This window comes from Eurosta solidaginis, chromosome 4, assembly GCF_040869045.1.
Source record: "Eurosta solidaginis isolate ZX-2024a chromosome 4, ASM4086904v1, whole genome shotgun sequence".
NCBI lineage: Eukaryota > Metazoa > Arthropoda > Insecta > Diptera > Tephritidae > Eurosta > Eurosta solidaginis.
The window spans coordinates 234,962,615-234,989,593 of record NC_090322.1 but is presented as its reverse complement, the minus strand read 5'-3'; the positions used below and the strand labels follow the sequence as shown (position 1 = coordinate 234,989,593).

The 26,979-nt window shown below is 40.4% G+C and overlaps 1 protein-coding gene and 1 long non-coding RNA gene across 7 annotated transcripts in view; one reads left to right on the top strand and one right to left on the bottom strand.

Moving 5' to 3' along the window:
* The first annotated feature begins 4,469 nt into the window (after nucleotides 1-4,469).
* Nucleotides 4,470-7,974, top strand: LOC137249199 (uncharacterized). Its single transcript, XR_010952286.1, has 3 exons — nucleotides 4,470-4,667; nucleotides 4,762-4,992; nucleotides 7,906-7,974. It is a non-coding gene; the product is annotated as an uncharacterized lncRNA (long non-coding RNA).
* A 12,110-nt stretch (nucleotides 7,975-20,084) lies between these two features.
* The window catches only part of LOC137251077 (otoferlin-like), a 635,511-nt gene continuing 628,616 nt past the window's right edge, over nucleotides 20,085-26,979 (bottom strand). For all 6 annotated transcript variants that reach the window (XM_067785043.1, XM_067785044.1, XM_067785045.1 and 3 more), the window contains 6 exons: nucleotides 25,864-26,408; nucleotides 23,191-23,437; nucleotides 22,872-23,122; nucleotides 22,581-22,819; nucleotides 21,849-22,128; nucleotides 20,085-21,760 (listed from right to left, as the gene is read on the bottom strand). In XM_067785043.1, coding sequence (XP_067641144.1) covers nucleotides 21,580-21,760; nucleotides 21,849-22,128; nucleotides 22,581-22,819; nucleotides 22,872-23,122; nucleotides 23,191-23,437; nucleotides 25,864-26,408 — 1,743 coding nt within the window. In that variant the 3' untranslated portion in view covers nucleotides 20,085-21,579. The remainder of the gene's footprint in view (nucleotides 21,761-21,848; nucleotides 22,129-22,580; nucleotides 22,820-22,871; nucleotides 23,123-23,190; nucleotides 23,438-25,863; nucleotides 26,409-26,979) is intronic.

The window sequence follows — 26,979 nt, the reverse complement described above, 5'->3', positions numbered from 1 at the left end:
CCTGGTCCACCTTTATGGCGATATCTCGAAAAGGCGACCACCTATACAACTACCACCACTCCCTTTTAAAACCCTCATTAATACCTTTAATTTGATACCCATATCGTACAAACACATCCTAGAGTCACCCCTGGTCCACCTTTATGGCGATATTTCGAAACGGCGTCCACCTATAGAACTAAGGCCCACTGCCTTTTAAAATACTCATTAACACCTTTCGTTTGATACCCATATTGTACAAACGCATTCTAGATTCACCCCTGGTCCAAACACATCCTAGAGTCAGCCCTGGTCCGCCTTTATGGCGATATTTCGAAACGGCGTCCACCTATAGAACTAAGGCCCACTCCCTTTTAAAATACTCATTAACACCTTTCGTTTGATACCCATATTGTACAAACGCATTCTAGATTCACCCCTGGTCCACCTCTAGGGCGATATCTCGAAAAAGCGACCACCTATACAACTACCACCACTCCCTTTTAAAACCATCATTAATACCTTTAATTTGATACCCATATCGTACAAACACATCCTAGAGTCACCCCTGGTCCACCTTTATGGCGATATTTCGAAACGGCGTCCACCTATAGAACTAAGGCCCACTGCCTTTTAAAATACTCATTAACACCTTTCGTTTGATACCCATATTGTACAAACGCATTCTAGATTCACCCCTGGTCCACCTCTATGGCGATATCTCGAAAAAGCGACCACCTATACAACTACCACCACTCCCTTTTAAAACCCTCATTAATACCTTTAATTTGATACCCATATCGTACAAACGCATTCTAGAGTCACCCCTGGTCCACCTTTATGGCGATATCTCGAAAAAGCGACCACCTATAGAACTAAGGCCCACTGCCTTTTAAAATACTCATTAACACCTTTCGTTTGATACCCATATTGTACAAACGCATTCTAGATTCACCCCTGGTCCACCTCTATGGCGATATCTCGAAAAAGCGACCACCTATACAACTACCACCACTCCCTTTTAAAACCCTCATTAATACCTTTAATTTGATACCCATATTGTACAAACGCATTCTAGATTCACCCCTGGTCCACCTCTATGGCGATATCTCGAAAAAGCGACCACCTATACAACTACCACCACTCCCTTTTAAAACCCTCATTAATACCTTTAATTTGATACCCATATCGTACAAACAAATTCTAGGGTCACCTGGTCCACCTTTATGGCGATATCTCGAAAAAGCGACCACCTATAGAACTAAAGCCCACTGCCTTTTAAAATACTCATTAACACCTTTCGTTTGATACCCATATTGTACAAACGCATTCTAGATTCACCCCTGGTCCACCTTTATGGCGATATCTCGAAAAAGCGACCACCTATACAACTACACCACTCCCTTTTAAAACTCTCATTAATACCTTTAATTTGATACCCATATCGTACAAACGCATTCTAGAGTCACCCCTGGTCCACCTTTATGGCGATATTTCGAAACGGCGTCCACCTATAGAACTAAGGCCCACTGCCTTTTAAAATACTCATTAACACCTTTCGTTTGATACCCATATTGTACAAACGCATTCTAGATTCACCCCTGGTCCACCTCTATGGCGATATCTCGAAAAAGCGACCACCTATACAACTACCACCACTCCCTTTTAAAACCCTCATTAATACCTTTAATTTGATACCCATATTGTACAAACGCATTCTAGATTCACCCCTGGTCCACCTCTATGGCGATATCTCGAAAAAGCGACCACCTATACAACTACCACCACTCCCTTTTAAAACCCTCATTAATACCTTTAATTTGATACCCATATCGTACAAACAAATTCTAGGGTCACCTGGTCCACCTTTATGGCGATATCTCGAAAAAGCGACCACCTATAGAACTAAAGCCCACTGCCTTTTAAAATACTCATTAACACCTTTCGTTTGATACCCATATTGTACAAACGCATTCTAGATTCACCCCTGGTCCACCTTTATGGCGATATCTCGAAAAAGCGACCACCTATACAACTACACCACTCCCTTTTAAAACTCTCATTAATACCTTTAATTTGATACCCATATCGTACAAACGCATTCTAGAGTCACCCCTGGTCCACCTTTATGGCGATATTTCGAAACGGCGTCCACCTATAGAACTAAGGCCCACTGCCTTTTAAAATACTCATTAACACCTTTCGTTTGATACCCATATTGTGTCCTCTGCGAAGACAGTCACCTTGTAGCGGTGCAGGGGCTTATGCCGATCGCATTTGATACTAATTGGTCAGATGGGAGCGGCGCAACCGCGCTCACCTGACAAATGTGGTCGAATGCTATCGGTAACCAGGAACTGTCACCTCCTAATCCAGGGTGTCATGCGTCACCGTGCCCATTGGACTGGTTTGCAGCCAGGAGGTTCACAACACCGGCTGTATTATAACGGCGCCTCTCCAACACCGGGCCACCTTGGGGAGTAATCATGGCCTTACCGCGTCAAGGGGCTCTGCCGCGGCGGACCAACCCAGTTCCCCATGTAAATAATTTGACAACAACGCTTGCCGCGTCAAGCACGTTGTCGTACGACAAAGATGGAAAACAAAGCAAATAAAAACAACAACAAAAAAACAAACAACAACAGTAACGCAACAAAGAAGACGGGCTCCAAGAAGAGCAGCGGGCAAAGCAGCAGCAGGCCACGCAGGTACTCCAGGAAATTCCTGGAGAGCCTCTCGAGAGAGGAGGCAATGCTCTTTATAGAGCATATGAGGGACGAGGAATCTCCCTCCACCAGCGCTGGAGTGCGCAGAGAACCGGCTCTTAAACCCGTAAACCCTAAGGGCGCTACAGAAACCCAAGGTAATCAAAGCGGGCCACAAGAGCATAGCAAGCAAAAGACGACGAAACCCGCGATCCCCAGAGGCATCTCGGCCACTGGTGAGCAGCGCGGGCATATCAAAAAAGGGGAGCAGGAGGGGCAGGCGTCTAAAAACAAACCCGCGAACCATGGAGGGCCCAGTACCACCATAGAGCAGCGCGGGCCCCCCGAGGAAAGAGATGCCACAACTAAGTGTAGCACCGACGGTACTTCCACACAAATGAGGGAAAGTAGCAAAGATAACCATGGCAGGCCCTCTAGGGAGCCAAGTAAACATGGGCGCTCACCGTCGAAGCAGGATTCTGGAAGCAGCTCACAAGGCAGCTGCGATAGGTCCCAGAAAAGGAGCGACCTCGAGCGGAACCGGGAAGAGTGGAAGCGGCCTAACAGAAGGCATAACAGGGGCAGGCAACCTGCACTACCACCACCGGGCAGACCAGGATCGCTAACAGATAAATGGCGCCTGGGACTAAGTGGGTCTGGGACAAAATGGTATCTCCGATACCTTGAGGAGGGCCTGTCGCCCAGGGACGCAAGAGCCAGGGCAGATAAGCACAGGCATAAACCAGCCCACGAGCACAGTACAGCGACCGCCGAACGGAGAAACAAAGTCGGAGGTAAAGAACAGCCAGCGGCAGCTGGCCAGCATACACCCGCTCCCGCTGGGAAGCGTAGGATCGGGCAGATCACACCGGAGGAGACTCCCAGTTCAAAGAGGCAACGGGCCCATGCTCCGCAGAACACGACAGCCAGGCGCCGGGAGGATTTGACCAGGGCGACTGGGGGACCCGCTGAAGCAGCGCCAAGACAGCAGAGCTACTCGGACGCCCTCAGGGGTACCCGAGTGGCTGTGCTGCCCAGGAACTACCCGGCGGATGCCCTAAGTCAAGAGGACCTGACAAATCTCCAGGAGCTAATTATGGATGGAGTGTTCAGGGGGTGTGGGCATGCTCTAGTATTTTGCGGGGTGTACTTCCGAGCAGGGCTCCTCCTTGTTGATTGCGAGGACGAGAAAACCGCAAGATGGCTCGAGGAAGTAGTGCCAACACTTGAGGGATGGACGGGGGCACAATTATGCACAAGGCGCGGGGATGACATACCGCCCACGCATAACGTGACAATGTTCCTCCCCAGAAGTGCGGACCGCCCCAGAGAATTTGCGTTACGGCTCCTCGCTAATCAGAACGAGGGCCTTAAGACGCAGAGGTGGCGCGTTATTAACAGCAGCGCGGAAGAAACGGGCCTACGTCTAGACGTAGGCATAGATGAAGAATCCTACCAGCTCACACGTAGGAATGGATTCAAGCTGCATTACAGGTACGGCTTGATCCATGTAAGACCCTGGAGGCAGAAGCTACCAGGGAATAGTGAGCGGCAGGAAGACAAGGCGGTAGAGGACGCCGACATAGATAAGATGTCGGACGAAGACATGTCGGACGCGAGCACCGACACCATCAAGGCTCGTGAGACTACAAACTCTTCTACCGCAGCGAGTAATATCGAAGAGGTCGCGGAACAAGCGGACCAACAAATACCCACCACACAGGAGCTCATTGAGGGCTTGGACCTCCAAGAGCTGGCACTGGACAAGCGGGATGACAGCGAAAGCGGGCTGTCGGATTACGACGACCCGATGAGGCCGGCCGGGCCAAAATGACCGGCATAAGCATGCAGATAGCCCAGATCAACCTCCACCACGCCATTGCAGCTTCGGCTGTACTGGCGAGGAGGTTTGCCTTGGATGATCTGGGCATAGCCCTCATACAGGAACCTTGGGCATACAAGGGACAGGTGAGGGGCCTTAATGTAAGTAACAGTAGAGTAATTTGGGATCTCTCCCAGCAGAGACCTAGAGCATGTGTAATGCTTAAAGCAGATATTAACTATTTTTGCATTACAGAGTTTTTAAGTCGAGATCTGGTGGCGGTACAAATAAATGCGAAAGTCAACGGGGAGGACTCCAGCATTGTGCTAGCCGCAGCCTACTTCCCGGGGGACGACAACATGGTCCCCCCAGATAACGTACAGAAGCTGGTGGCTCACTGCAGAAGAGCGAAACTTCCTCTTATTATAGGAAGCGATGCAAACTCCCACAATACGGAATGGGGCAGCAGTGATACCAACCAAAGGGGTGAGTGTTTGCTAGAATATATAGCCAGCAATGATTTAAGTATATACAACGTCGGGAGTAAACCGACGTTTGTTACGAGAGCTAGGGCAGAAGTCCTTGATATAACGCTCGGCAACAACCTAACTGAGAATATGATCTCGAGATGGAGGGTCTCAGGAGAACCCTCCCTCTCGGACCACAGAATCATAAGGTTTGAGCTGGGCGCCGTATCGGGGCAAAGCAACCCCAGAAGAAATCCCAGGAAAACAGACTGGGACAGCTACAAAAGTATTATAGAAGCTAACATAGATAGCCTTAAGAGTAAAGGCAGAAGTACCAATTGTACCCAGTTGGAGAGTAGGGTGGAAAGGGCAAATCAAATAATGATAGACGCCTATAACTCCAGTTGCCGTGTCTCCTTGATTAAGGGTAAAAAGGCGACCCCCTGGTGGTCTTATGACCTGACGCTGCTTAGGAGAAAAGTCAGGAAACTCTTTAACGAGGCAAGGAGAACCGGCAACTGGGAGGAATACACCCAAAATCTAACTAAGTACAATAAGGAGATAAGAAAAGCAAAAATGGAAAGTTTTAGGAATTTCTGTGAGGGAATTTCCAGCACGCCTGCAGCGGCAAGGCTACACAAGGCCCTAGCCAAAGAGCAGAGACAGACAGACCTAGCAATTAGGCTCCCAGACGGTACCTATACCGAAACGGTGGAAGAGCGAGCTAAGGCCTTGCTGCAAGCGCATTTTCCTGAGGCCTCCCCGCAAGTACCGGAACCTGTGTTCCCCAGAGTTAAACCAACCCCATCAGACTGGCAACTAGCCAATTCCCTCTTTTGTGAGGCCAGAGTCAGATGGGCAGTGGAATCTTTTGAGAAATACAAATCTCCGGGGGTGGATGGCATCTACCCGGCGCTAATGCAGCAAGGGACACAGATCATCCCACATCTCGCCAGAATCATGAGAGATAGCCTGGCACTGGGATATATACCCATGATGTGGAGAAGAGCAAGAGTGGTATTTATACCAAAAGTAGGTAAAAAGGACTATTCACAAGCAAAGTCCTTCAGACCAATAAGTCTAACCTCCTTTGTCTTGAAGGCAATGGAAAAGATAATAGACCAAGAAATTAGGTCGAACGCCCTCAAGAGCTGGCCCTTACATTATAGCCAGCATGCCTACAGAGCGGGTAGGTCCACGGACACAGCTCTGTACCAGTTAACGTCTGAAATACAGAGGGCGTTCGAAACAGGGGAAACAGTGCTTTGCGCTTTCCTTGATATTGAGGGTGCCTTTGACAACACATCTCACGAAAGCGTAAACATAGCACTGCAGAGAAGAGGAGTTCAGTTGCCTATCCAGAGATGGATTGACAGTCTACTCCGTACAAGAATCGCTGAAGCTCAAGTAGGCAGCAGCGCAGTTAAGGTTATTACCACGAGAGGGTGCCCCCAGGGAGGTGTCCTGTCACCCCTTTTGTGGAGCCTAGTAGTGGATGAACTCCTGCAAAGGCTATCAGACAGTGGCATAAGATGCCAAGGATATGCTGACGACATCGTCATAATTGCGAGGGGTAAATTCGAGAGTACGCTCTGTGACATAATACAAAGAGCATTGAACATTACAAGGGAGTGGTGCGCCAATGTGGGCCTTAACATCAACCCATCTAAGACTACCATCATCCCCTTCACCAGAAGAAGGGTCCTACCAGCCCTGAGAGCAATAACAATAGATGGCGTGGAACTAGAATATGGAACCGCAGTGAAATACTTGGGGATCATTTTTGACACCAAGCTCTTATGGAGACAACACTTCGACTCCATGAAGACTAGGGCCACGAGGTCCATCATGGTATGCAAACGTCTAGCAGGCAAATCATGGGGCTGTAGCCCACACGTGCTAAGATGGATGTATACCATGATAGTAAAACCTATGATAACATATGGCTCAATAGCCTGGGCATCGAGAACAACTCGGGCGACGACGAGGCAAGCACTGTCAAAACTTCAGCGACTGGCATGTGTGTGCATCACGGGAGCTATGCGCACATGCCCCACAACAGCGCTGGAGGCTATCCTCGATCTGACCCCGCTGCATATATCGATAGAGCAATCAGCCAAGCGAGCCCTCCTTAATATCGTTAAGGAGGGCTCGGGCAAAGGTAAAGTCATATCGTCCCGGAACATAGAGGAATTGAGAGGGAAGATCCCAATCTCTCAACTCCCGAGGGATGATATCCTCAGGCACATAGTATATGAGAAAAGATATAAAGTAGAACTGGGAGACAAGGGTACGTGGGAAGAAAGCAGAATTGAGAGCATTCAGCAGCTAAACAGTATAGTATGGTATACCGATGGCTCGAAGACCCCAGAGGGGATTGGATCTGGAGTCTTTGGACCCAGAGCCAAAATATCAATACCCCTGGGAGCATACCCGAGCATTTTTCAAGCGGAGGTATTTGCCATAAGCCAGTGCGCGGACCTGAACCTTCAGCGAAAATACTCCAATGAGAAAATTGCCATACTCAGTGACAGCCAGGCCGCCCTCAAGGCCATCTCAGCATTTGAAATAAAATCAGCGCTGGTCCTTGAGTGTGTGGAAAGGCTGAACCAACTAGGAGCACACAATGAATTACTGTTGGCCTGGGTTCCAGGCCACAGGGGGGTCGAGGGAAACGAGCAGGCGGACAGCCTGGCCAGAGAGGCAGCAACGGTACGACCTATTGGTCCTGAGCCGTTCCTACCAGTGGGCCCGCAGGAAATTAGGGGGCATCTATTGGCAGAAGAAAAGGAAAAGAGGGAAGAACACTGGCGTAATATGCCAGGCCTAAGACAATCTAAGCTACTGTTAGGGGGTTATTGCACAACTCGATACAGGGCATTTATAGGCCTCTCGAAAAACAACCTAAGAACTCTAACAGCAATTCTTACAGGACACTGCAGACTGAACAGCCACATGCAAAAGCTGGGTATAATATCAAACAACACATGCCGATTTTGTGAAAGATCAGCGGAGACGGCGGACCATGTCCTCCTGGAGTGCGATGCAATCTCAAGACGTAGAGCTAAGTTTATGGGCTCACCATGGCCAGAGCATACTCACATCAAATCCCTCAAGCCAGGTGAACTGCTAGGGTTCATCAGAGATGTCGGCTTGGATGAGGTGTTGTGAAGCAGATGAGGGCACAATAGACCAATGGTCGCAGTGCGATCCTCAAATAACTATCTATCTATCTATCTACCCATATTGTACAAACGCATTCTAGATTCACCCCTGGTCCACCTCTATGGCGATATCTCGAAAAAGCGACCACCTATACAACTACCACCACTCCCTTTTAAAACCCTCATTAATACCTTTAATTTGATACCCATATCGTACAAACAAATTCTAGGGTCACCTGGTCCACCTTTATGGCGATATCTCGAAACGGCGTCCACCTATGGAACTAAGGATCACTGCCTTTTAAAATACTCATTAACACCTTTCGTTTGATACCCATATTGTACAAACGCATTCTAGATTCACCCCTGGTCCACTTCTATGGCGATATCTCGAAAAAGCGACCACCTATACAACTACCACCACTCCCTTTTAAAACCCTCATTAATACCTTTAATTTGATACCCATATCGTACAAACACATCCTAGAGTCACCCCTGGTCCACCTTTATGGCGATATTTCGAAACGGCGTCCACCTATAGAACTAAGGCCCACTGCCTTTTAAAATACTCATTAGCACCTTTTTTTTGATACCCATATTGTACAAACAAATTCTAGAGTCAACCCTAATCCACCTTTATGGCTATATCCCTAAATGGCGTCCACCTATAGAACTGTGGCCCACTCTCTCATAAAATACTCTTTAATGCCTTTCATTTGATACACATGTCATACAAACACATTCCACGGTTTCCCTCGGTTCATTTTCCTACATGGTTATTTTCCCTTATGTTGTCACCATAGCTCTCAACTGAGTATGTAATGTTCGGTTACACCCGAACTTAACCTTCCTTACTTGTTTTTTATAATGAGACTCCAACTCAAAAGGATTGCAACACCTATCGAATTGTTTATTTGTTGCCATGAAATTTCGATGAAATTATTTTAATAAACGTAGATAAGTATTGAATACGAATGTAGGTGTATACCGGCCTAATGCAGTTGCTGGACAGCGAAAGCGAGTCATTTTAATCGTAAATTACGATAATATATAAAGAAGAGAATACTTAAAAATCATTTTCTTACATTTTTTTGTTATATAAATAAAATTGATAAAAAAAATTTTTATTTTTGAAAAATTTTTCAATTAAATAAAAAAAATATAAAAAAAAATCGGCCAACTCCGGAATTAGTGGGAATGATTGCAGAATTGATTGAAGTTTTTTATAAGAAAAAAAAAAAAAAATGGCGAAATTCAAAAAATCTCGAAAAACTGAAAAATTTAAAAAAAAAAACTACAAATTTTTTTGTATTTTTTCCGAAAATTACATTTAAAATCAAATTTAAAAAAAAAGGTCCTAAACGGTCAATTTTTGAAAAAGTTATAGCATTTGAAAACAAAAACGGTGTTTTTTTAAAAATTCATAACTTTTTTTGAGTTGGATGAAAAAATTTAAAAAAATTCTGAAAAACGTCTTTCGTAAGCTAGAAAAAGAAGAAACACTTTCAGCCAATTCTAAAGGGGTCGGGTTCAAAATTGGTCGAAATGGGATGGAATACCCCATATACACCATTAATACACGAACTGCACCACTTTAAGGAAAAAAATTGTTTATAGTTTCACTTTTTTTATCCAATTACTTATAAAGAAATTAATTTTAAATCAAACCAACTGATACTTTTAGTTTAATGTACTAGGTGTGTAGATACGAGGTATTTCTTTTAATTCACTCACTATGAATGTAGTTGCGAGGAAATAGAATTTACAAAAAAAAAAAAACTACCGTTATATTATTTTGACATAAAATTGTCAGGCCACATTCACTGATGGCATCTCAGTGCTGCCATATCAAAAAACGAATTTCTCAAAAAAATGTAGATACGTGGTTAACGCAGGAACGGGACGAAATACCCTAATATTTATGACATGACCCGTTTTTACAAAGCGAAAAAAAAAAAAATGAAAATTCTTAAAAAATACGCACAAGTTTCGACGAAACCCCATTTTATTTAGTTAGAATCCAAAAATAATTCAGTTTAAGTTACTTTTTTCTTGAACCTTTTTTAATAAAGTGTCGCTTAACATTATTAAAACATTTAAATTTTACTTAAACTTTAAGTTACGTGCATAAATATTTAAATTGAGCAAAATTACATAATTCAAGAGCATTAATTTTATAAATACATACATATCTACATAATTAAATTTTTTTTATAATAAATATACTGACAAATCGAAATTGTAAATACGAGTTAGTTAATAATGTTAAATGTTAAGAATTTTTTTTTTTGTTATCTATAAAGCGTAATAGGTAAAATTGTGTAATGTAATTTTCTAAAATACAACACCTTACATATGTAGATAATTAGGTAGGTACTCGTGAGTTTCTTTGGTGCGTTTTAGTTTTTATTTTATTTGATATTTTTTAAATTGTACACTAATATTATTTTTTCTTATTTATATTAAATAAATAAAATATTTATTTATTAACCTTTTTAGTAGATATATAGAACAGTTTAGTATGTATATATGTAAGTACGTATATATGTTTTGTAAATATGATTGTTTTAGAGTACATTGTTTCAAGTTTGTGGTAAAATTCCTTAATACAACACGTTAAGTTTCAGTTATATTTTTAAATTATTTGTATAGATTTTTATTTGTTTGAATTACCTAAAAGTTTTTTATTAGCCCACACAACAATTAACAGTTTATGGTTTTGGTCCATTAAGGGGCCAAAACTTTGTGATTTTTATGCAAAAATAAATACCTGAAAAATTTAATGGCTTGACAGCTTTCAATATGGAATTTTAACTTAAGTATTAAAAAGGTTATGTATTTTAAATTTATTGCAACAAAAACAACAATTTGCTAATTGTTGGATTGTTTCATCAATACTGTTTCTTTATTTTTATAATTCCTTCACGAAATTTTTCGGAAAATATATAGTATTTATTGTTAACAATATTCTTCGATACTATACGACTGTCTAACTATTTATTTTCGTCGTCGTTTCATTTCCAAAACATTTCGTACATATTTTGAAACGCTTCATTTAGCTCTCAGCTCATTTACACTTTTCCACACACATCTTATATTAAGTAGACACATTACTAATTAACTAGGTACATTCTTCAATATTTAAGAGCTAACTAATTTTACTGATATGATATGACACTACGACCAAAATTAGGTACTCCCTTTACCAAAAATATCTATTATTAGTACTTTCTAAATATGTGCGGCAAACGTTTGTTTTGATCATACAAAGTGATGTCACTAACGAAAAAAATTACGAAAAAATTACGTTCCCACGGGCAAGGAAGCAAGCAAGCAAGCAAACAAAACGCGTGCGATATATGAGCCACGCTTATGCGGCAGTTACCCACCGACGTGTGCTGTACGTAAGGACGTTTGTCGTACGAAGCACGTTTGACCGAACTCTCAAGCCCGTAGGAATCAATGTGTGCGTCTGTGTACATGTACATAACATATTTGTGTGTGTATTGTTTACAGATAAGCACTGTTGCCATTGACCATTTTGCATGTATGCTTATGGAAACATCAACATTTTCCAATTTAATTTTTGATATTGTAAAAGGCCGGAATACTATTAAATAAGTATAAATAGATTACATATTTATAATCAGCACTTTTACATAATTATTTCGAATTATTTTCACAATTTTTCAAACTTTAATTAGGCGTTTTTGCATAAAATTGCAAATGGTCAAAAATTAGCGTACAAAAGTTTACTAGGCAACTCTGTCTAGTAAGAGAGCGATCAGCTGACACGTTCTTACGGAAAAAATCAAAATAGTTTTGATTTCTACGTTCCGGGCTACGTAGGTACGGGCGTTGCACGTCGGTGAGTTTTCGTTTACATTGCACACTCATAAGATAGGTCGTGTCAGCTGACATGTTTTTGGTACGTACGTTCGTGAGTAACTGCCGCTTAATGCGTATACACGTACGTAGCCCGGAACGTAGAAATGAAACCAATTTTGATTTTTTCCGTAAGAACGTATCAGCTGATCGCTCTCTCACAAGACAGAGTTGCCTATTAAATATTTTTCGTGCTATGTTTGGACCAATTGCAGTTATTATACAAAAAGGCTTAATGATTGTTTAAAATTTTGTTGAAATATCCTAAAATTATTATATAAAATTGGAGGTTACAACTAAATGAACTAGAAATTGTTATACAGTATTTGTTTCTGCCATTTGCACCATTAAAAATTATGATTCCAAAAGTTGATGTTTGTAAAAGAATGCATGCAAACTCGTCCATGGCAACAGTGCTTTGCTGTAAACAAACACACACAAATATGTTATGTACATGTATACAGACGCACACATTGATTCCTACGGGTTTGAGGGTTTGGTCAAACGTGTTTCGTACGACAAACGTCCGTACGTACGGCACACGTCGGTGGGTAACTGCCGCTTTATGCACCAGCGACCGTGCGAACGGTTGCTATGTACAAACGGTTACATCGCTCATGCAATATGTATGTACGTATGTTTAGTATATAGGAACTTTAGTACATAAGAATTTGTTTAGAATATTTTAGTATAAATAAGCCGAAATGTTATGAATAAACAGAACTTACTCTTGGTGCCGCATGAATGGCACTTCCTAAAGGCCGAATTAATGGTGCCTTAAAACCATAAAGCCATAACCAAATAAAACAGCTGATCGAACCTACCTTATGGAAATCAATGTAATCGATTAATGGTGCCATACCATAACTCTAACTCGATTACATTGATTGCCTTAAGGTAGGCTCGATCAGCTGTTTTATCTGGTTATGGCTTTATGGTTATAAGTCACCATTAATTCGGCTTTAAATTATTAGCATTCTTATTTTAAATTCTACAGATGTTGCAGGCACAAACTTCGGTGGAAAGCAGCGGAGCGTAACAAAATTCTAGTAGGTCACTTCTACCACACCAAAAACTTTAACACAATTTTTAACATAATTTAAGCACAGAAATACACTGATTGCAGTTTTAGAGAGTAAAAGTTAAAATTCTGAACACATTAGCTGAATAAAAAGTGTACAAATAATTATTAAATAACAAATACAGACAGTGGTAGTTAACAAATTCTGCTGTGGTAAGTGGTGAATGTGACCTACCAAAGATTTTGAAAAGCAAAGATCTTGCAGGGACGAAAAATAGTGTGACGCAAGCTTCACAAAACTTCTAGTAGGTCACATTCACCACTTACCACTGCAGAATTTGTTAACTACCACTGTCTGTATTTGTTATTTAATAATTATTTGTACACTTTTTATTCAGCTAATGTATTCAGAATTTTAACTTTTACTCTCTAAAACTGCAGTGTATTTCTGTGCTTAAATTATTCAAGGTTCGATTCGAGCTCAAGGCCAGAACAATAATTTTTTTCTAATAATAATTATTGTTTATTTAATAATTTGGGAAAACTTTAAACAACGTGACGTAAAGTTTTCCCAAATTATTAAATAAATTATAAAATTAAAAAATTGCTTCAAATAAATGTTTTCATACATTTAGAAAAGCAATATGGGCAATCCCCGATTATTAAAATCATAATTATTGTTATTTTTATTAAAAAATGACAATAATTATCATTAGAAAAAAATTATTGTTCTGGACTAGAGCTCGAATAGAACCTTGAATCATTTATCAATAGGCCGATAAAAACAAAAACAATTGTGCTTAAATTATGTTAAAAATTGTGTTAAAGCTTTTGGTGTGGTGAAAGTGAGCTACTAGAATTTTATTACGCTCCGCTGCTTTCCACCGAAGTTTGCGCCTGCAACATCTTTACTTTTCGATAATATTTGGACCTACTAGAGGTTTTGTGAAGCTTGTTTCACACAAATTTTCGTCCCTGCAACATCTTTAAGCTGCAAGTATGCACCGACGTGTGTCATACATACGGACGTTTGTCGTACGAAACACGTTTGACCGAACCCTCAAGCCCGTAGGAATCAATGTGTGCGTCTGTGTACATGTACATAATATATTTGTATGTGATTGTTTACAGCAAAGCACTGTTGCCATTGACCAGTTTGCATGCATGCTTATGCAAACATCAACTTTTGGAATTGCAATTTTTCATGGTGCAAATGGCAGAAACAAATACTGTATAACAATTTCTAGTTCATTTAGTTGTAACCTCCAATTTTATATAATAATTTTAGGATATTTCAACAAAATTTTAAACAATCATTAGGCCTTTTTGTCTAATAACTGCAATTGGTCCAAACATAGCACACAAACGTTTACTAGGCAACTCTGTCTTGTGAGAGAGCGATCAGCTGACACGTTCTTACGGAAAAAATCAAAACTGTTTTGATTTTTACGTTCCGGGCTGCGTACGTACGGGCGCTGCACGTTGGTGAGTTTTCGTTTACATTGCACACTCATAAGATAGGTCGTGTCAGCTGACACGTTTTTGGTACGTACGTTCGTAACTGCTGCATTACCGAACCATAAGCCCGTCTGTGTACATGTACATAACATATTTGTGTGTGTATTGTTTACAGCTAAGCACTGTTGCCATTCACCAGTTTGCATCCATGCTTATGCAAACATCAACTTTTGGAATTACAATTTTTCATGGTGCAAATGGCAGATACAAATACTGTGTAACAATTTCTAGTTCATTTATTTGTAACCTCCAATTTTATATAATAATTTTAGGATATTTCAACAAAATTTTAAACAATCATTAGGCCTTTTTGTCTAATAACTGCAATTGGTCCAAACATAGCACACAAAAGTTTACTAGGCAACTCTGTCTTTTGAGAGAGCGATCAGCTGACACGTTCTTACGGACAAAATCAAAATTGTTTTGATTTCTACGTTCCGCGCTACGTACGTACGGGCGTTGCACGTCGGTGAGTTTTCGTTTACATTGCACACTCATAAGATAGGTCGTGTCAGCTGACACGTTTTTGGTACGTACGTTCGTGGCTAACTGACGCTTTAAGCGGCAATTACCCACCGACGTGTACCGTACGTACGGACGTTTGTCGTACGAAATACGTTTGACCGAACCCCCAAGCCCTTAGGAATCAATGTGTGAGTCTGTGTACATGTACATAACATATTTGTGTGTGGATTGTTTACAGATAAGCACTGTTGCCATTGACCATTTTGCATGCATGCTTATGGAAACATCAACTTATTCCATTTTAGTTTTTGATGTTGTAAAAGGCTGGAATTAATACTAAATAAATATAAGTAGATTACATATTTATAATCTGCACTTTTACATAATTATTTCGAATTATTTTCACAATTTTTCAAACTTTAATTAGGTGTTTTTGCATAAAACTGTAACCGGTCAAAAATTAGCGCACAAAAGTTTACTAGGCAACTCTGTCTAGTGAGAGACCGATCAGCTGACACGTTCTTATGGACAAAATCAAAATTATTTTGATTTCTACGTTCCGCACTACGTACGTACGGGCGTTGCACGTCGGTGAGTTTTCGTTTACATTGCACACTCATAAGATAGGTCGTGTGAGCTGACACGTTTTTGGTACGTACGTTCGTGAGTAACTGCCGCATTACTATTCGATCAATCTTTGCAAATGCACAGCAATATCATGCATGGCGGAACGATACGAGGTGGCAGCATGGGACAGCTGATTATAAACTTTTTTTATTTGATTTGATCCATCAACTCCGGCGCAGTACGATTTTGACATTTGTTCATCGAATTTACAAAACTAAAGTACATGGAATTATTATTTATGTTTGTTGGTATGTCACCATGCTGCCACCTTGTATCGTTCCGCCATGATATCATGCAAGCAACCACACCTACATGTAAACAGCCTAACTACGAGCGAAGAGAATATTTCACATACACACACATATGAATGTAATCATCAGCTAAGAGCAATGGTCAGCAAAAATTTAGATGTAAGTGTATTAGTGAGAGCGAGATCATGAATATCTCAGCAGAAAATTTAAGTTAAAATGGCAACGTAGACAGTTTTATCAAACTTTTTGGAAAACTCGATTTTTGATTTAGAAATATACTGAAACATACCCAAGTCCCTTAATTCATCAAGTTGTAGCCGCTTTTACCGGTATTTTTATATGTAAATGCACCATGTAACTTCGATTGTCAAAGCGGCTTAACACGGCAAATATCGTAAAAATAGACGATCACTCGCTTAAAACATCATATCTCCAAAACCAATACGTTTGCCGCAACCAGAGAAGTGTAGAATGTTTAAAAAATATATGGCTTATTAAAAAAAAAAAAACATAAGATTCATTCATTTTAATTTTTGGTCTATTTTGCTAAGTTATTTTAAACGTTCTATATTAATTTTTTGCAGAGTAGTTCAATGTAACACATAAAGAATATAGTCATATATCATTCCTAGTATACAAGATGGGTTGTCATGACAGGTATACCAAATAAAAAAAAATCGGTTTTATATGAAACGCACAAAATTTTGCATAAAACCAAAATCGTAATTCCGGTAACGCTTAATTTCGCAAATGTTTCCGGAATGACGAGCTTCACGAAACGGCGATTTAAAGGATTTTCGAAACGAAAAGCGACATCAAAATGTTCAAACTTTTTTCAAATAGAAGAAAATTTTTCTTAGCGAGGGCGCTCCTCGGCAGTGTTTGGCAAGCACTCCGAGTGTATTTCTGCCATGAAAAGCTTCTCAGTGAAAATTCATCTCCCGTACCGCCTATTTGTAGGAAAAATTAAAAGGATCACGGCGCAAATTGAAAGAGGAGCTCGGCCTAAAATCTCTTCAGAGGGTATCGCGCCTTACATTATTACATTTTTTTTGCAAGTTTTCCGAAATGAATTTATGCATAACTTTTCGCGATAAATCGAAAATAATGCCATTTTATGTTCTGCCCGTTACAGATATATCAAATGTTAACGTAATCAAACTAATGACAGCGAAAAATTATTTCAAAATGATTTTTTCATTTTTACTGGAACTCAATTTTCCACCTCTATGACTTTATGCCAACACCACTAGCTTAGTCAGAATTGGGAAGGAGCTCTCCGAGTCGTTCGAAACGAAACAAGAAGAAGATTAGAAAGAAAGCGGAAAGTAACTTCTTGCAATAAAGTGGGCAGTTCAGAAAAAAAACGTGTTTCTGCACTTCGTCTGGCTCAACACGTCACTCTTCGTTCCCGTTCGGGTACATTGGGCGACGGCTATGGGAGTGTTCGAGAGAAAAGTTTTACGACAGATTTGTTGACATTTACGCGTTTGCAACAGGAAGCAAGCTGCAGGAAGTTTTTGAAAGACATCATCAACATAGGCCAGCTTGGCTATTTTTTGCTAATGAAAGAAGATGCTCCGGTCAGAAAGATATTCTCAGTGACACTTGTTCTCCGAAGTAAAGGGAAATGGAAACCCAGAGGCATTCAATGTCTAGGCCAAGCTTATATTTGTCACAGGGAAGCAGCAATTCTCCCTCCAAGAGTTACACAGGTGAAATAAATAAACAAAGACAGAAGATGTACGCTATCTGAAACGGTAGGGATGTATTTTCAACGGCGAAAAGAAAAAATAGGAGCAGGAAAATGTATACCTTACTACGAAGGCCATTACAGAAACTGTTTTTTTCAGCATATCAGTGCCACCTAACGCCAATACAAAAGGGATATAGAGGACCAGTGCGAGTGTGGCATTGAATAAACTTCAATAATGCTATAAAGTAAACTGAAGTTGAAGCTTTCATCAAAAACCGGACATTATTTAATTGAGCTATAGTAACTTTGTGCACTTTAATGGGTTTCGGGTTCGGTGAAAAGTTTTACAGTCCCACTTGGAAGTGACTATAATACTTCTAAATATGTTTCCATCCCTAAAAATGCATTTATATTGCCATTTGCTCTGTTGATTTGTCGTTGAGAGTCGGAACTAAAACATGTGCCCTTCTAATATATTATACAAACTTGATCAGAAGATCCTCCAAAAACTCCTGACAGCAGAATTCATGATGTATTACTAATGTTACCAAGTTATTAATTACTTAAATATGCCAGGGGATATACTAGTCCCGTGGCAACCGGCATAGAACCAGAAGATGCTGATCCGATCGAGCAAGATTCATATATTCTAGATTACAATCCATAACTGTAACATTACTCTTATCTTAGTGGTCTAATTGAGGGAAAAACAACAACAGTGAGTTACAATTTTTTTTTTGTAACTATATTTAGAAATTCATTGTTTTAGCAAAGTTTTTACATAAATAAGGTGTAATACGACAGTTTTGGTGTTCTTGATACAGGAATGACGAAAACATTTCTCGAAAGTCTTCAGTAGCACTGCACAGGGGAAAATCTTTGTTGGATATGACGTGTATACAAATAGTTTGTTTTAACAAAGACCTGTTTTAATTTCTATATAATGGAAACATCAACAATATGAACCTAATAATTAAGCACGGCCTTACGGCCAACACGAAAGAGACTCAAATGATGAATATCCGTAATTAAATCCAGTAAAGGTCCATCGATATTCACCTACTAGGTTATGTGAAAAAAGTACTAAAACTGTCATATTTTAATCCTGAAAAATGCAAAAAATCAACACTTTCGGGGACAACATTGGTGAAAATTTTTCAGATAGCCGAATGACGGAACAAAGAAGAATTTAGGGCAGAAAATTTATTTCTCAGCCAACTATGATTTTTTACTCTCTCATTTTTTAATGCGGGATCTGTTCATTGGTTCATGGCACTCAACTGCTTTCAGCTGGCAATCGACTTTTTCCAATATAGTAATCTCGTATTGCCTATTAAATTTTGTTTGCCGATTTTGCTATATGTTGTTATTGTAAATTATTACTAAAAAAATCTATATTTAACAAGAAATTCACTAAAATGACAGCCCGGCTTACGAACGTTTAAACTCCTCTTTATGCCAGCCTAAAAGAATTCTATCATTGAATTGGTAAGCATACTTGTAGGGTTAAGAGTATAACCGTATGTTATGTTATTTTACGGCATTTACTTTTCTGAAAATAATGGCGCCTTGTTGGTTGTTCTCAGCTTTTTCGTGAGTTTGGCAGCTCTTTTCACAAAATATTTTTCACTGAATAAGAAAAGGCGTACCATTACCCTCAAGTTGAAATTTTTTGCATAGCGCCAGGTGCCTTAATTCAAAAGTTAACATTTATGAGGGCAACATGTGTGTAACATTTTTTTCAGAAAAGAAAACGCCATTATACTATGAGTATGTATATCGTTTTAAAAAGTTTTATACATTTTTTGTATTTCTTATCAATAATGGGGTTAGGTTTTAAAGCTACTTCAAGAAATTATATTCGAAGTAAGTTTCAAAAATCATAATTTCTGTGATATCTCTGTATATATAAAGCAAGTAAGGCTAAATTTCCCAAAGAAAATTTTATGGTGGCGAAAAATGAATGATACTCTCCCCGAATTAGCTGCATGTATGAAATGTAAGGCGTGATAACCTCCAAAGATATTTTAGGCATAGCTTCTATTCCAATTTGCGTCGTGCTCCTTTTAGTTTTTCCTACAAATTGGCGGGACGGGATCTATTTTTTTAATGCCGACTCCGAACGGTATTTGAAATGCAGGTGAGTTTTCACTGAGAAGCTAGTTGCTAGGCAATAAATATCGAATCGAATCCTTATGATCTGCCGGCAACAAGTTCCTTGTGGATGGAGAAGAAAGATATCAAAGCGATAGTTATGATAAGACCTTTCGAACAACAGCTGGGCTACCGAGCATAAACTTATAAGGAAAAGGACTGTTACTAACACTCCACTCCCAAAACCGCGTCTTTTAATAAATCGATCTTTATTGTTCTTAATGTACGTTTTTTGGGCTCCTACAACTACAACAACAAAAATCGCAAAAAAAAATATGGCTACAGAGACAGATGGAAGCGACTCTGTTGTGAAAGCGCAGGCGTTGTGTATGACGCGGTTACACTTTACGTCGCAGTCATTCCTTTCACAGTCACCAAAAATACCAAAAATTTCATAAAGGCATTCAGGTTTACTGTCACTAACTGAAGTGAATGAATGCTCTTATATGACAGAAATTTTGGTTTCGAAGGAATAAGACACGATACCGCGAGAAATGAAACATGGATCCGATTTCGATATAACCGAAAAGGGGACCGGACCAAAGAAGGTGGAATAAGTTTCGAAGGAACAGGAATAAGGATCGAGAACGCGTCAAGGGAAACAGAAACCGGATCGGACTGAATTACGAAGAATCTGTTTGGAATGAACATAAATCGGATTGTGTTCGGGCCAAAGGACGCAGACACCGATTTGTTTAAGGAGCCTGAAGTTGAACTGGGCGAAAGAAAGAGGAATCGGTGTCGAAAGAACAGCAATCTAAATCGGGATCGGTTCAAACGAAGCAGAGACCCGTTTTTGAAGAAACCTGAAACGAGACCGATCCAAATTAAACACAGAATCGATTTCGAAAAAAATCATGGGTAAGAATAATACACACAAAGTTTGTTTGTGGCCGGCGTTATTTAATATAGATTGTGAGCTTGACTACTATAACAAAGTTCCGAGGTTCAGTTTCCTGAGCAAGTTTTTTTAAAAACACTTCATAAAATAAAACAAAAGCAATTGGTAAGCCCGTCGCTTCATGGAAAAAAATAAATGTATCACACCCAAGGTTGGAGGAAACGGTCGACCTAAAACGCTCGACCTAAAACTTCTAGCATTAGAAATGCATCGTGACGGACCTTATTCCCAAAATCTTTGGGACTACGCAACGCTAATGGACGGAGTGGGATCTTCTCAACACTATCAACCATTGAAATATACACTTTGATCTGTAGAACCCATATTCCAGTTCAAAGTAACGGTCGTAAACCATTTGAGAAATAGGTATTAAGTTGGCAAATGGGTGAGTTATTATTTGTCTACATAAGTCTAAAGATATATGTTGCAGAAGCATGGGCTATGAAAACACCAATTGAAGCGGATCTGGGAGTATTCGAGAGAAAAATTCTTCGATAGATTTATGGGTATCTTCGCATTGGCGATGGCGAGTACCGAAGAAGATTTCATGATGAGCTGTACGAGCTTTACGCAGATATCAACATAGTCCAGCGAATTAAAACGCAGCGGCTACGCTGGCTAGGCCATGTTATGCGAATAAAAGATGACGCTTCGGCTAAGAAGAGGAGGAGAGCACCGCCAATCCGCTGGAAGGACAGGTGGAAAACGTCTTAAACTCCCCTGAAGTGAACAATTGGCGCCAGTTGGCAGAGCGAAGAATCGAGTGGTGCGCCTTGTTGGACGGTCATAACCGTTTAAACGGTTAAGCTCAAACTAAGTAAGTAAGTAATATACTTAAATATACCTAAATACATCATTGTTCTTAAATTATTAAAATACTGGTTGCCATAAATTAAAAAACAAAAAAATAAATTACAACACAATTTAGGCACCCAGTAAACGTTTGACTGAGTATCCAGGCAACGAATAAACGAAAAGTAACAGGAATAAAAGTATACCAAGTATCAATAAACCTTTGAGTATAGCCCACTTGTAATTGTGCCAAACTATGTAACGTATTGATTTCAGCGGATTTAGGAACCACATGAACGAAGCATCGGGGCGGCTGTGAGAAATAAGGGAAAAAAGTACAAAATGCAAAAGAATCGAAATTTTAAAATTATAGACGAACCAAAAATGTACATATGACTTACTTTGGCTTCTCCAACGGATCCGGCTCACTACGTCCATAACCAGCCGGATTCTGTTCGGCCTCTTCTTTTGTGAGCAAATGAAATTCTGCTTCTACTTTGCCAGTCAATTCCATTTCTTCATTTTGTTTCTTCACATAAAATGGCCACCAGCCACGTACACGCTTCTGTTTGAAAATATTCACAGTGGGCACTGTGGTGTCGGACTTGAGCATGTCGAGTGTGCAGAGCTTTGAAGTTTTAGCGCCACGTGGAAAACGATTAAGGTTAAAGGAAATGGCGCCTATAAAGGATTTAAAATTCGAAATTTGTAAGAAAGTTGATGTACAAGGCTAAAAGAAATGCCTACTAGAGCCAGTAGTTCACACGAATTTTAAATTTTATTTACTAATACATAACAGCAATCACAGAACCAATCACAGATCTCGTCGCAAGTCCACGAATCCTCTATTTCTGTTGCTATCTACTGACCGATGTCGCAATAAGCTGACATTGTCTTTGCATAACCGCCTAGCATTTGTGGGCTGTTACTTCGATACATCACTGTGTTATAGGCTCATATAATCGCAGCAAATTGTTTCTGTGTCGAGAGCCATGATCGGGTCTGTGCCTTTCATTATTGATAACTGTGAGTGCGAGCGGAACGTCAATACCGCAAGTCACCGCGTTTTAATGGAAGTTGTGAGTGCGCTTTACTGTGCTCCTTAAGTCAATGGGGAAAAAACGTCAACTAACCTAGAAAATCATCTGCGGAAAAGTGATCTGCATCCCATACTTGCAGCTCTAAGCGTGCAGGAATTTTCACTTCTGTCTCATCCCAACTAAATATTGATTCGCGTCTAGAAAGCACAATCCGTTCCTCAGCAGCGAGATATTCAAACGGAAAAATGAAACGCCAATTAAAATTGCCCTCACCCGTAAGTGAGCGATAGTGAATATCTGTGGATTGCATATCCTGTGGACCGGTTAACCAGCTGCAAAAAGGAGTAAAAATTTAAGATCAAATGACATATATACTGGAGTTACCCTTTCACATAAATATCAGACATTTTTTCGCCAGTGAAAAAAGCATCGTCTTCCAGCACTACATCGTCCGTATTCCAAATGACAATACGTAAAACATATTCCTTTGGTTTTCTTGGTGATATATCGACTGGTGGACCCGGTAACGGCATATCCATTGGAAACATATCAACCCACATTTCAATTTTACCCTGTTCAATGCCGGGCTTTTCGGAATTGTAGAGTGGACGTGATTCGATATGCTCAGGTACGATCTGGAGAAGAGAAAATCAAATGTGTATTCCGGTAAATGAAAAGTTAATGGGCACTTGAAATATTCTACCTTGCAGCCCACTCGTGGTATCTCATTCCATCGGTGCAATGTCGCTAGTGCTAAATGTTCATCACGATTTCTGCAAGTTGTTGGTCCATTCCATGCAATTACCTCCTCATCGGAGAAAGTCATACAATATTTGCCAATCGCGACACGATCTTGAAAATAATGTGGTGTATCGAGTTTGTTTTCTTTGCATAGTTTCGAAAGAATTTGTGTGGGTTTCATAGGATCGCGCCATTGATTGTAGCCGCAGCTATTGAAGGAGAAAGAAATGTTTTATTCATAACTCCCTTGACTACTAAAATATCCCCAATTTTGATATTGATAATACTTTCCATTTATCGTCGGCTGAGTCGAATAGGTCAAAGTGGCTGCCGCACGGCAGAACAGAGCAGAATACTAAGGCCGGTCGGCCGATATTGATACCAAGGATGAGATAAAGCCCTACCTGCTTTAAATATGTTTGCTCTGTAAATTGTCGATAAGGTTCCATGCAGATGTTTCATACGTGTCCTGGTCAAAGCAGGGAAAACATTAACTTCAAGCGTCTGCTCCCCGCGGTTGGGCATATCTACCATAATGGGCTACTATGTACAGAAACCCAGAGGTTCAAGGGGCCCAAACAAAATATTCCCGAGTCAGTCCGGCTCGTGCTTGTATCGGAGCGTACCGGATACATATCATGTAAGGGACTGCCAACATCTGCAGTATTCCTCTAAACATTCGGGGAGTATTCTTGCAGTTACAACAACAACATAAATTATTGATTTGTGGACTTACGAGGGTCCAGGTTTCACATGGACACCTCACATGGTGAAAAAAGGCACAAACCAGAAGGAGGGGAAATGTCATTTAGCCGGTTTTGTTCAGTCTGTGCAGTAGCCTTCCTCTCTAGTTCGTCGGCTCATTGCTCGCAGGTACACCACTATGACCTAGAGCATTAGGAGTTCAAGCGGTGGCCAGCGCAGTTTCACCAAACCAGTTTTCAACCTCATCTGCAGATAGCAAATCCTGTTTATTAAGCCGGCGAGGATTTGGCGGCCCCAAGCTTCTTACGGAAGGAGGCGAAAAGATGCTCGACTAGTACCTTAATGGTGGTATGTACCGGAATATTCAAGATTATTATCGGAAAAAAACCATAGGTATCGATAGAACCCCCCAAAACCCTTGGGTAGTCTCCTCATCACTGCAAGAAGACAACGAAAGAGAAGAATAAACCTCTATTACTGCTAACACGCACAGATTTCAAACCCTAAATGTATTTCAGCGATAAAGTCTCATAAGAATTGACATCATATAATATGGGAAGAGGTGCTTTACCCTTAACGGGACTCCATGCTCAACTCATATTGATTATGCCTGAATCAAGTCTGAATCGAAGAGACTACCGATCGTGTTGCTACTGAGACTTGACTAAAAAAATACCAGCTTGTTGTTGTTGATGTAACCCCCAAAACACTCCCCGAAGATTTTTAAAGTGTTATGGATGCCGGCGGATTGAAACCCTTTACCGCAGCATTCCGGATTTATAACGGGAAAAGGACTGCGCGGGCACGTGTGACTCTGCCTAAGCCTTTAAAGAATGTTTTGCGATCACAACAACACTAAAACCAAATTTGTAAGGAGGCTGGATTATACTTGGATTATAAACTGTTATCTCATATAATTCAAAATCTAATTTTCAGAGTAAAGCGCCAAATACACGACACGAACATTTCCGCGAACATTCCCGTTATGTCATATTTCTGCGACCTTTTCTGTCGTGTATGGTGGTGTTTGCCAGTTCGCGCAAATGTTCGCCAAAAATCAAAATATTTTAATTTTTGGCGAACATTTGCGCGAACTGTTCGTGCGTGTATGGCGAAATAGCTCATAATCGTAGTAATTTCTGAACGGAACAGACGTGCGCGGAAAAGTAAAATTGACAATAAAAAATTTCTGAGTGAATTTATTGAAATGTATAAATCTTTGCCATCATTGTGGCAAGTAAAAAGCAAAGATTATTGTAATAGAATTAAAAAGAATAATGATTATGCGACTTTAATCGAAAAATTAAAAGAAATAGATCCTGATGCCACAAAGGATACAGTTATAAAAAAAATAAGTAGTTTGCGGGCGCAATTGCTGCCAAAAATTTTAAGTCTTCAAAGCTATTGCCACTAGATAGAAAGCGCAAAGTTAAAGCAAGGCGGTGATGAGGGGGAATCGCTTCTCTCATTGTTGTATCCCGTTTCGTTATGAGTGGCAAAATTTTTTGAAAAAGTTGGTCAAATGTTGCCTTGCTCATACGAACGTAATTTTTAAAATCATTTTGTGACGTGAATTCCAGTTCTTTAATAAGCTCACTTTGTCCAAGAACTGCTCGTTTTTTAAACCATTCTTTGCACCAAATTCTTTTTTTGGGATCTTCTCTCTTTTTTTTACGCTTAATTGCCACAGCGAGCAATATTGCTGCAGCACAATTGTTGTCCGTATTCATCGCTGTCTGAAAGAGAACTAATGTTCGGCCAAAAGTTCGTATGGTGTATGGCCAAAGTTGCGAACAAGATTGCGGAATGTTCGCGGAAATGTTCATGTCGTGTATTTGGCGCTTAAGCTCCTTTCTCTGTCACATAATTGCCTTCGATTTCTCTCACGTGACTTCAATAACTGAGAGAGAAATCATTCATAACCACTTACACTTCATATCTCAGAGCCAAACCGCATGTTGCGCGATGTTTACTATAATAACGATTCTCCAAATCGATTCTTGTCTCGCCTATCAAATCATCTGAACCGACCAAATCCCAATCCAATACTTGCACCGTCAACATTGAGTCTTGCGGAAATGTGGCTTCCACCTCAAAACATTTACCAAAAATTGGATTCAATTGCTTGCTTACATAATTCTCCTTATCTGATATGCGCTTATTTCCCAATTGTAGAACAACATAAGGATCAGCTTTACCATTCAAATCCATCGGATGTAAATCTGTGCCTTTGATAATATAAATACGTACAAGTACATGTAGAGGATCATTGGCGGGTAAGTTAGGTATGGGCAGCTCAGTGCCTTTAGGCGGTGGTAGTTTGTAAACTTTTATGGCACCCTTAAAGAAGCCTACAGTGCGATTGTCATCTTCGGTGGAATCTCCGGTCTTTTTGCCACGATAAAGCGCAAAAGAGTGTAACCATTCGCGGAAGTAATTATAATCTGGTTGTGCTTCCAGTTCGTTGGGGTAGATCTGTGTTGGAAAGGAAAAGCAAAGAAATTATATAGCAAGTACTCGATGGAGTCTGAAGGACGACTGACAGAAAAACGTAAGAAAGAACGGTAAGACGAAATGTTGTTGTTGCTTTTAGATCTCAAATATTATACACGGCTTGTCCTCATAACATTCTGCATTAGTAATTCGGTAGTTGGCTTCTAACACCAATGCCTATAAGATTGAACCCTGTTGAAACTGCAAGTTTCCTTCGACTTGCGTTAGAAGGTACTGAATGGCGTGAAGCACTGCTAAAGGAAGAAGAAGAGACTTGACAGTTCTTGGTCAAAAAACAATCCAACGCCATTATACTCGGCTGGGGTCAGTGACTAATAACTGCCAACTATCCCAAAGTAGGGTGGTATGTGAACTGTGTATATTGGACGATATGCAGCCACGGGCATGTACAGCTGTATTTGAACGCAGCCTTCTTGATAACGGGCCATCGGAACCAGGTCGGAAGCCAGGAAAGAACGAGTGATGACTCGGACCTAGATTACGAGGTAAGCGTCGAGTGAATGAGCTCGATAAGGGTGTGGTCTGCGAGCCA